We start from the raw sequence: 11,082 nt of genomic DNA, 5'->3' as shown, positions 1-11,082 counted from the left end.
GGGGTGCCTGGTGGCTCTGTTGGTTAAGTGTCGACTTCCGTTCAGGTTGTGTGAGTTCGAGCCCCACATCAGGCTCTGTGCTGACAGCTCAGAGCCTGGAACCTACTTCAGATTCTGAGTCTCCCTCACTTTCTGCCCCTCCCCTGCTCGCACTCTGTCTCTGTCTCTGTCTTGAAAATAAACATTAAAAATAAATAAATAAAGCCAACTAACACACATGGTTACTCCAAATTCCAAGTGAATTTAGGAGGAACTATATGTGACAAATGATGTTCTCAAATTCTCCTACTTGAGAACTAGTTTTGTTGTTTATCTTGAGAACATATATACAGTGGGTTGTATCTGCCTGGCTATATAAAAACTGTGAGATTTATTTCTGTGTAATTTGTTAGCAGAATACCTGTAATGAATATCAAGTTCTAGTTTAATTTTTATGCAAATGATAAAAACTATTCTCTTTCTCTTCTACCTTTGTGGAGAGGTTTATTGGGTTGGGAGATTTTTGTTTTTAATTATATTTCCCCATCAGGTGTTTGTTATACTATTCTTTGTAATGAAACGCCCAGAGTCCAAGAGACCCCAAAAACGAACCACCAGAGTCCAGAGTCAAAGCTAAGCAGCAAGGGTCATTTATTGCAGGTTCGAACCTGGACCTCTGCGCACTTGTTGCCGGTGACGCTAAGAGGCTCCGAGAGAGGTTTTTACAGCCCTTTTATACACAGGTACAAACAAGTCATGGGGAAATCAGGGATTTTCCACAGTTACAGAGCTGCAACTGGTTGATGTTTAAAGTTGGACACTTAGCAGTATTCGATTGGTTCCTGCCTTTAGGTCAGACCACAACTGGGGGTACGGGTATCTCAATGATTGATCAGGAATACACGGGCGCACCAAGCAACAATGATTGATCAGGAATACACGGGTACGCCAAGCAATTGTACAGAAGCAAAACAAGCTGGTTAGGCTTGGTTAGGTTTCAGTTTCCCATAACTTAAGCTTTTAAGTTTCAGTTTTCTCAGGCCTCTCATTCCCCCCTTTCTCAAGTACCTGAGGAACCAATCTTGGGTCCTACAGTGTTACCTAATCAAGCCCGCTTTCCATGTCTAGGAGCTGATACTGTGGCCTAAGGACCATAACCTGAATGGTGTTTAGTCTGTCCCTGATAAAATTCATTATTTTGTTGATTATAATAGGGTCGAAGGTAAAAAGGAGGAGGAGGCATAGTAGGGGGCCCAAAAGGGGAACAAGGTAAGGGAGAAACCCGTGGAGTGCTGACCACAGTGGGTTTTTGGGTAGTTCTTTTCGTCGGCGTGCGAGATCCTCTTGGAGCTGTTTAATTTTGGTCCGAACTATTCCTGATTTATTGGCATAAAAGCAACATTTTTCCTGTAGGGCTAAGCATATGCCGCCTTGTTCTGCGGTTAGTAGATCTAACCCTCTTCTATTCTGTAACACCACTTCTGCTAGGGAATCTAGCTGATCTTGCAGATCCTGGATTGTCCCTGACAAGGCCTCAACATTGTTAATTAGTTGCCGAGAGAGTCGCAGATAGGAGTGTATGGAGACTCCTAATCCTGCTGTCCCGGTAGTTAATGCGCCTGTAATTCCTAGGCCTGCCAGGAGGGGGATAACAGCCACAGCTCGTTTGGATCTGCCAGTTGCAAAATCTAGACTAGGGATGGGCATGGGGGTTTTTCCTGCAACTAAGTCAATATCTGGCAGTAAGGTGGCCAGGATACATACTCCAGTCCAATTATGAGGTAGATAAGTGTAGGCTAGGTTATCCAGCGGACGGCTTCTCCAACTGAGCCACGGCAGCCAGCTTGAAGTTGCATATTATTATCAGTAGCTTTTGCTGCCCTGTTACTCTGTAGGATAGCTGTAAAGTAGGTAGTGGAGTTGTCTGGCCCTATACATTGCTGATAGGAGTCATAACAAGAGCTATGCATCGACTCCTGGAAAGTAGAGCAAGGGCATTCTGCTGTTGGGGGGCAGGGGCTTAGGTTTGTCAACACATAACCACTGCTGTTTTTGGAGTCCTGTGATGTCATAGGTCTGGGTTAAGTGAGCAATTGTGGTCCCACAGTCTTGGGTTTGAGTGTATCTTCACTGATAGTGACCACCCCTTCCTACAGAGCTGGCTACTAGTCTGTTACCATGTGGCAGGGTAAGGGTTCTAACTACACCACCTCTGCAATCACAGGGCCTTCCATACAGAGCTTCGTACAATTTCTGTTTGTCAACGGGGGCATTTAGTCCTCCCTCCAGGAGTTTGAGGTTGAGGGCTAGTAGGACAAGGGTCACTATCCTGTACATGTTTAGGGGAGGCACGGTGCAAGGTTAGTTTGAGGGGATTTTTCTTACTCCGGTCTACAGTCCAAGTAGTATTTTTATCAGTGTGTCCCACGAGGTCAGACAGCGGGTCAACAGGCTTCACGTGGGTGTGGTGTATCCAAGTGGGGAGGTTATCTACCTTGATGGTGGTGGGAGTCGTCAGGATGATTTGGTAAGGTCCTTTCCACCTGGGTTCAAGGTTCTCCTGCCGGTGTCGCTTGACGAGGACCCAGTCTCCTGGATGATACTGATGAGGAGTGGGTGGGGGCCCCATCTCATACACTTCTTTTAGTTTAGGCCACACGGCCTCATGAACCCACTGTAGAGCCCTGAGAGAAGACAAGAGGCTGTTATCTTGGTCTAATTGAATGAGGTTTGACTTAAGATTAGGTATGATAGGTGTGGGTCTGCCAAACATGATTTCATGGGGTGTAAGGCCCAACTTGTATGGGGAGTTGCGAACCCTGTACAGAGCATAGGGGAGTAACTCTACCCAATTAGCACCAGTCTCCATAGTCAATTTAGTAAGGGTCTCTTTTAATGTTCTATTCATTCTTTCTACTTGTCCTGAGCTTTGGGGCTGGTAGGCACAATGTAATTTCCAATCTGCCCCAAGTACGGAAGCCAATCCCTGACTTACCTTAGAGACGAATGCAGGTCCATTGTCTGACCCTATCATGACTGGAAAACCATACCTGGGCAGGATTTCTTCTAGGATCTTTTTGGCTACTATCTGCGCCGTTTCCTTCTTGGTTGGAAAGGCTTCAGTCCATCCTGAAAAAGTGTCTACGAACACTAGTAAGTATTTATAGCCGTATTTGCCGGGCTTTACCTCAGTGAAGTCCACTTCCTAGTGGGCTCCTGGTATGGTTCCTCTTTTTCGGTGGCCTTGGGCTGTGGCGTGTGGGTGCACGTTTTGGAGTTGACATGCAGTACAGGCTGTCACAACCCTTTCCGTCTGGTCAGAGATGTTTCTTAATACCAGTTTGGATTGTCTGAGGAGATCCTGAAGTCTTCAGGGCCCCAAATGGGTAGAGTGGTGTATTTTTGTCAGGATTGCGTGGCCCAATTTTTCGGGAAGGATAAGGCGGTCTCTGGAGTCCCTCCACCATCCATCTGTAACTTGGGTCATGGGGAGCTTGCGCATCCAGATAAGATCATCTTCTGAGTATTCAGGCTGTGGGGGTAAATCTTGGGGCCCTGGGTCTGGTAGCTGCGCAGGTAGTACTTGGATGGGTTTTTGCGCTACCTGGCGTGCAGTTTGGTCAGCTAGATTATTTCCTCGAGAGATTGGATCAGTTATTTTTTGGTGACCTGGGCAATGTACTATGGCCAGTTTCTTAGGGGCCCAAATAGCGGTCAATAGGGCCAGAATTTCATCTTTATTTTTGATGTCTTTGCCTTCAGCAGTGAGTAGTCCCCTCTCACGGTATATTGCCCCATGTATGTGGGCCGTGGCAAAGGCATACCGGCTGTCTGTATATACACTTTGCGGTCCCGCCCCATTCTTAATGCTTGGGTCAATGCAATTAGTTCTGCCCTTTGGGCAGAAGTCCCTGGGGGCAGAGCCTCTGCCCATATCACTTCAGTCTCAGATGTCACTGCTGCCCCCGCATACCTCTGTCCTTGATGGACGAAGCTGCTTCTGTCAGTGAACCAGGTGACCTCAGCATCAGGTAACGGCCGGTCCTGTAGGTCTTCCCTTGTTCCATGAGGGCTAGTGAGTACTGAATGCTGTGCTCCTGTGTCCACAAGGAATTGCACAGGGGTCCCCTCCACTTGTAGGATTACCCTGGGCTCGGGGAGGGGGTCCGAACCCCATCTCCCCTATTCTGAGTTCTGGGTAAATAGGATGGGGGCCGCTTTGGTTTGCCATGGCTGACCCCGAGCACAGTTGCTTCTTTTTTGGGACAGTCATGAATCCTTTTTCTTTACAGTAGGCGCATTGGTCTTTGTCTAGGGGGCGCCTAGGGGGGCGAGTTTTCTGTTCTCCTGTGGGCCCTTGATTTTTCTGAACTATGGCGGCTAAGACTTTAGTCATTTCCCTGGTAGCTTTGAGCTGCTTATCCTCTGGAGCGTCCCAATTATTATATACCCGCTGAGCAATGCGGAGTAAATCCTGGATCTGTTTTCCTTCTAAGTCCTCTAATTTTTGGAGTTTCTTTTTGATGTCAGGGGCAGCCTGGTTTACAAAAGACATTATAACAGCGGCCTGATTTTCAGGGGCCTCAGGGTCCATGGGAGTGTACTGCCTAAAGGCTTCCATTAATCTTTCTAAAAAGTTGGCAGGGCTCTCTGTCTTACCTTGTATTACCGAGTACACCTTGGCCAAATTGGTGGGCTTGCGTGCTGCAGCCCAGAGACCCGCCATTAGAGTCTGGCGATATATGAGCAGTCGTCCCCTACCTTCTGCCGTGTTGTAGTCCCAATTAGGCCGAGTCAGGGGAAAGGCAGCATTAATGAGGTCAGGGTTAACAGTGGGTCGACCATCTTCCCCGGGGACCAGCTTCCGCGCTTCAAGTTGAATTCTCTCCCTTTCTTCCGTGGTGAACAGGATTCGCAAAAGCTGTTGGCAGTCATCCCAGGTAGGCTGGTGGGTGAACATTATGCTCTCTAGGAGGGCTATAAGATTTCTAGGGTTATCAGAAAACCGAGCATTTTGGGTTCTCTAATTATATAGGTCACTGGTGGAGAAGGGCCAATACTGGAGTCGGGGAGGCGAGAGCTTGGCTCACGCTGGGTGCGCCCTAGAGTTCGGCCGGCTGGCCCTTCACGGTTGGTTTCATTTTCAATAGGGCTTGGCGAGGCTGCTGCCTGTAGCCTCCCTAGTTCTGGCACAGCTGCTGCTTCCCGCCCCCCCAGTTCCCCTTGAGGGGCAACCAGCGGGGCAACTGGTGGGGCGGCCGCTGCAGGCAGGGCCTGGGGTGCAAGGGGAGGGGGAAGATAGGATGGAGGGTCCAGGGATAGTAGGTCCTGACTATCGGGCAATATGGGACTTAGGGGTGCTGAGGGGGTTCGCGGCTTGGTTGGGTCAGTGGAGCGGGCCGCGAGAATCTTACAGGACCCTGAGGAAAGAAAGGGGGACATCCAGGGTGGAGGGTTTTCAACAAGATCTTGCCAGACAAGGATGTAGGGAACCTGGTCTGGGTGGCCCTCTTCTCCTGGCAGGAGGGTTTTGGCCCTGACCTTGGCAACTATAGGCAAACAAAAAGTGCCCTCAGTAGGCCAGCCCACCCTGAAAGTGGGCCACTCAGACCGGCAGAAAGTGATGAGTCTCGACCGGCGGATGTCCAGGCTTAGGTTATGGCCTCTAGCCTGGACATCCTTGAAATTAGCTAGAAGAAGGGAGAGAGGTGTACTCTGGTTCTGTCCCATAGTCTGTATAGGAAAAAATAAATGGGCCAAGTTAGTTTATGTTCCGGGAGCGAGCCGGATATACCTGCAGAGGAGAGGAGACAAGTTAAATCGCAAGCGCGGCGGCAAACAGAAAGTGCCTTGGAGAAGAGACCAGATACAGGACGGGTGTCCGTAACCCGAACAAAGAGTTCTTATGGGCCAAAATGGTGCCCCAGACGGGTGCCAGAGGACGTCTCCTACTGGTCCTGACTGACTGCCCTATAGCGCGTCCGCCAGGGCTAGGTCAGTCACTGATACAGATCCTGCGCTGGAGAGCCAGAAACGAACAGACAAACAGAAACAGACAGAGCCGGCTCACTTACCGATCGGTCTCAGAAATGACCTGTTGACTTGGGGTCTGGTGGGTTTGGGGGGCTATCCCGGACGAGCCCCCAGTGAAACGCCCAGAGTCCAAGAGACCCCAAAAACGAACCACCAGAGTCCAGAGTCAAAGCTAAGCAGCAAGGGTCATTTATTGCAGGTTCGAACCTGGACCTCTGCGCACTTGTTGCCGGTGACGCTAAGAGGCTCCGAGAGAGGTTTTTACAGCCCTTTTATACACAGGTACAAACAAGTCATGGGGAAATCAGGGATTTTCCACAGTTACAGAGCTGCAACTGGTTGATGTTTAAAGTTGGACACTTAGCAGTATTCGATTGGTTCCTGCCTTTAGGTCAGACCACAACTGGGGGTACGGGTATCTCAATGATTGATCAGGAATACACAGGCACGCCAAGCAACAATGATTGATCAGGAATACACGGGTACGCCAAGCAATTGTACAGAAGCGGAACAAGCTGGTTAGGCTTGGTTAGGTTTCAGTTTCCTGTAACTTAAGCTTTTAAGTTTCAGTTTTCTCAGTCCTCTCAGTAATTTCTGTATTTTTCAAATTAGGAAGAAAAGATATGATTCATGGACAATTTCTCAAAAAAATTGTCTACTTTCCTATACTGCTTTTACCTATAAGCAAACTTCATTATTTTAGTAAATAAGCCATTTTTCACCCTGGCCTTCACTTATGACAGGGGTTTTTGTATTTAAATGTCTGGAAAACTGTATTGAGATCTCAGTATTGAATGCATTAAAAAAAAATAAGAGGTTGGGGCGCCTGGGTGGCTCAGTCGGTTGAGCGTCCGACTTCAGCCCGGGTCACGATCTCGCGGTCCGTGAATTCGAGCCCCGCGTCGAGCTCTGGGCTGATGGCTCAGAGCCTGGAGCCTGCTTCCGATTCTGTGTCTCCCTCTCTCCCTGCCCCTCCCCCATTCATGCTCTATCTCTCTCTGTCTCAAAAATAAATAAACGTTAAAAAAAAATTAAAAAAAAAAATAAGAGGCTTCAGAAAAAGAGTTTATTTTTTTAAGTAATCCCTACATGCAACGTGGGGCTCAAACTCACAACCCTGAGATCAAGAGTTGCATATTCTTCTGACTGAGCCAGCCAGAAGAGTTTAAAATCTAAAACACTAAAATGGAATTCATAGAGGATTTGCATTTTCCCATAAAAATATCTTTAAAATATAATATGATTTATTTTTTCTAGCTTTATTGAGGTATAATTGACAAATAAAAAGTGTATATATTTAAAGTATACAATGTCATGCTTTGATATATATGCATTATGAAATAATTACTGCAGTCAAGCCAATTAACATACCTATCACCTCACATTGCCACCTTCTGTGTGTGTGTGTGTGTGTGTGTGTGTGTGTGTGTGTGTGTGTGTGTTGTGAGAATGATGTGATTTAAATTTTTTAAAAAACACCACCTGTCGGGGGCGCCTGGGTGGCTCAGTCGGTTAAGCGGCCGACTTCAACTCAGGTCACGATCTCGCGGTCCGTGAGTTCAAGCCCCGCGTCGGGCTCTGGGCTGACGGCTCAGAGCCTGGAGCCTGCTTCCGATTCTGTGTCTCCCTCTCTCTCTGCCCCTCCCCCGTTCATGCTCTGTCTCTCTCTGTCTCAAAAATAAACAAAACGTTAAAAAAAAAATTAAAAAAAAAAAAAACACCACCTGTCTCTCCTGACAAATTTTAACTTCTCTAAGATCAGGGTCATTGTCTTATTTGCTGTTGTCCTTTAATACAGTGCTCCTAAAACAGTGATAAGTACATAGAAGATGTCTACTAGGGGCACCTGGCTGGCTTAGTCAATTGAGTATCTGACTCTTAATTTCAGCTCAGGTCATGATCTCACAGCCATGAGACTGAGCCCCACATCGGGCTCCTCTCTGGGTGTGGAGCCTGCTTAGAGTTTCTCTCTCCCTCTCCCTCTGCCTCTCTCCTGCTCATGAGCTCTCTCTCATTCTGGCTCACTTTAAAAAAAAAATAGTAAAGACTTCTAGGTTCTGGTTCTGCATGTTAGGAGACTGGAAGTCTCCGCTCTGTCCCAGCAAGAAGTAAAAACCTTAAAAGACTGAAGAATCAATTACTCTTCTTGGATCCAACTCTTCTTGGACAGCAACCCGCTGTTCCCAAGATTGGAGAGACCTACAGGTAAATACAGGGAGCAGAGACTCAAATGGAAACCACCATGAGAAACTTCCAGGATTGGAAACCCAATCTGCAACTGACAAATTGTTAGAGGCTCAACATGGACAAATATGAGAGTTAAAAACTCCAGAAGAACTCAGACATACAAAGGCCACTATACTTTTGTGAGTTATACCTCCAGGAGCTCTACATATCTCAGTTCTCACTGAGATCTACATATTACAGTTCTCACTGTAAATATTGGGAAAAAATCTCTTTGTGCTTCTGGTAGGAGGAGATGAAAAGGAACCAATTTGAAATATACCAGAGCACTGTGTTAAGAACAAGGTCTGCCTTCAGGGGTAACTGTTAACCAGAGCCTAACTAGTTAACCAGAGCCTAACTGAATTGCAAGATGGAAAATATCCAACTCCAGCCCACTCTAGCCATCCTGTCCCACCTAAGCTGGGAGAAAAAAACACAAAAATACTTGTAAATTTCAAAATCCAGAGAAATAGGTTCACCAAGATTGAGACCTAATCACAGGACTATAGAACGCTTCCCCTACTGCCACACTTTTTCACCACATTACTAAAGGCACCACATTACAGCAGGTTTTGTTTTTTTTTTTAACCTGGTACATCCTGTCAAACTATCAAGAAAAATTGTAAGGCACAATAAAAGGCAAAAAACACAATTTGAAGAGATAGAGCAAGCATCAGAATCAGACATGGCAGGGATGTTGACATTATCAAACTGGAACTTAAAATAACTATGATTATATTTGCTGATGGCATGATACTGTATAGAGAAAACCCAAAGACTCCACCAAAAAACTACCAGAACTGCTAAATGAATTCAGTAAAATAGCAGGATACAAAATTGATAGGCAGAAATCTGCAGCATATCTATACTCTAATACTGAAGTAGCAGAAAGAGAAATTAAGGAAACAGTCCCACTTACAATTGCATCAAAAAGAATAAAACGTCTAGGTAAAGACTTAATCAAGGACTTTCTGCTGATGGACAGTGCCGAGGAAGCATCGTTAAAGTCTCCCCTCCCACCACCAGCATGTCTAAGTCAGAGTCTCCCAAAGAGCCTTCATCAGAGTTTTGAGCTTTGAGACAACCCATGAGAGTCTAAGGAGTCATTTTGAGCAATGGGGAATGCTCACACACTGTGGTAACAAGGGATCCAAACACCAAGCACTCCAGAGACTTTGGGTTTGTCACATGTGCCACTGTGGAGGAGGTGGATGCAGCATGAATGCAGGGTCACACAAGGTGGATGGAAGAGTTGTGCCCAAGAGGGCTGTTTCAAGAGAAGATTCTCAAAGACCTGGTGCCCACTTAACTGTGAAAAAGATGTCGGTGGCATTAAAGAAGACACTGAAGAACATCATCTAAGAGATTATTTTGAAAAGTATGGGGAAACTGAAGTGATTGAAATCATGACTGACCGAGGCAGTGGCAAAAAGAGAGGCTTTGCTTTTGTAACATTTGATGACCATGATCTAGACAAGACTGTCATTCAAAAATGCCATACTGTGAATGGCCACAACTGTGAAGTAAGGAAAGTCCTATCTAAGCAAGAAATGGCCAGTTGTTCATCCAGCCAAAGAGGTCAAAGTGGTTCTTTCTGGAAATTGGAGGTGGTTTTGGTGGGAATGACAACTTTGGTCGTGGAGGAAACTTCAGTGGGCAAAGTGGCTTTGGTGGCAGTTCAGGTGGTGGTGGATATGGTGGCCGTGGGGATGGCTATAACAGATTTGGTGGATGGAAGCAACTTTGGAGGTGGTGGAAAAGCTATAATGATTTTGGCAATTACAACAATCAATCTTCATATTTTGGACCCATGAAAGGAGGAAATTTTGGAGGCAGAAGCTTTAGCCCCTATGGTGGTAGAGGCCAATACTTTGCTAAACCATGAAACCAAGGTGGCTATGGAGGTTTCAGCAGCAGCAGCAGTAGCTATGGCAATGGCAGAAGGTTTTAATCACTGCCAGAAAACAAAGGTTAGCAGGAGAGAAGATCCAGAGAAGTGACAGGGAAGCTACAGGTTACAACAGATTTGTGAACTCAGCCACGCACAGTAGTGGCAGGGCCTAGCTCCTACAAAGACATGTTTTAGACAATACTCATGTGTATGGGCAAAAAACTTGAGGACTGTATTTGTGACTAATTGTATAAGATATTATTTTAGTTTCTGTTCGTGGAAAGTGTAAAGCATGCCAGCAAAGGGTTTTAATGTAGATTTTTTTTTTGCACCCATGCTGTTGATTGCTAAATGTAATAGTCTCATCATGATGCTGAATAAATGTGTCTTAAAAAAAAAAAACTTAATCAAGGAAGTGAAAGACCTATACTTCAAAAACTATAAAATACTAATGAAAGAAACTGAAGATGACACAAGCAAATGGAAATATATTTCATGTTCATGGGTTGGGAGAACCAATGTTAAAATGTCTATACTACCCAAAGCAATCTACAGATTTAATGCAATCCCTATCAAAATACCAACAGCACTGTTCACAAAACCAGAAAAAATAATCCTAAAATTTGTATGGAACCACCAAAGACCCCGAAGAGCCAAAGTTATCTTGAGAAAGAAGAACAAAGCTAGAAGTATCACATTCCCAGATTTCAAGATATATTACACAACTATAGTAATCAAGACAATATGTGGTACTAGAATGAAAATAGACACATAGGTCAATTGAATAGAATAGAGAGTTCATAAATAAACCCACACTTACATGGTTAACAAATCTATGACAAAGGAGGTAAGAATATGCATTGGGAAAAAGACAGCCTCTTCAACAAATGGTGCTAGAAAACTGGAAAGCTACATGGAAAAGAATGAAACTGAACCACTTTCTTACATCACAC

General features: G+C 45.6%; 1 protein-coding gene and 1 pseudogene across 2 annotated transcripts; one reads left to right on the top strand and one right to left on the bottom strand.

Annotated features, from left to right (window-relative positions):
• Positions 1-963: 963 nt before the first annotated feature.
• Positions 964-6,361, bottom strand: LOC122224411. Of its 2 annotated transcripts, none has more exons than XM_042946220.1 (2): positions 6,054-6,361; positions 964-4,956 (listed from the first exon to the last, which is right to left on the bottom strand). In XM_042946220.1, exon 2 carries the CDS (start codon positions 4,937-4,939, stop codon positions 4,052-4,054), a length of 888 nt encoding a protein of 295 aa, XP_042802154.1. In that variant the 5' UTR covers positions 4,940-4,956; positions 6,054-6,361; the 3' UTR covers positions 964-4,051. The 2 variants fall into 2 exon arrangements, with proteins under 2 accessions (XP_042802154.1, XP_042802155.1); XM_042946221.1 differs by having other exon boundaries at positions 964-4,924.
• A 1,638-nt stretch (positions 6,362-7,999) lies between these two features.
• LOC122224410 lies at positions 8,000-10,541 on the top strand (annotated as a pseudogene).
• The last annotated feature ends 541 nt before the right edge of the window (positions 10,542-11,082 follow it).

This window comes from Panthera leo, chromosome B4, assembly GCF_018350215.1.
Source record: "Panthera leo isolate Ple1 chromosome B4, P.leo_Ple1_pat1.1, whole genome shotgun sequence".
NCBI lineage: Eukaryota > Metazoa > Chordata > Mammalia > Carnivora > Felidae > Panthera > Panthera leo.
The sequence above is the reverse complement of the archived record's forward strand: the minus strand, read 5'-3'. Positions and strand labels throughout refer to the sequence as shown.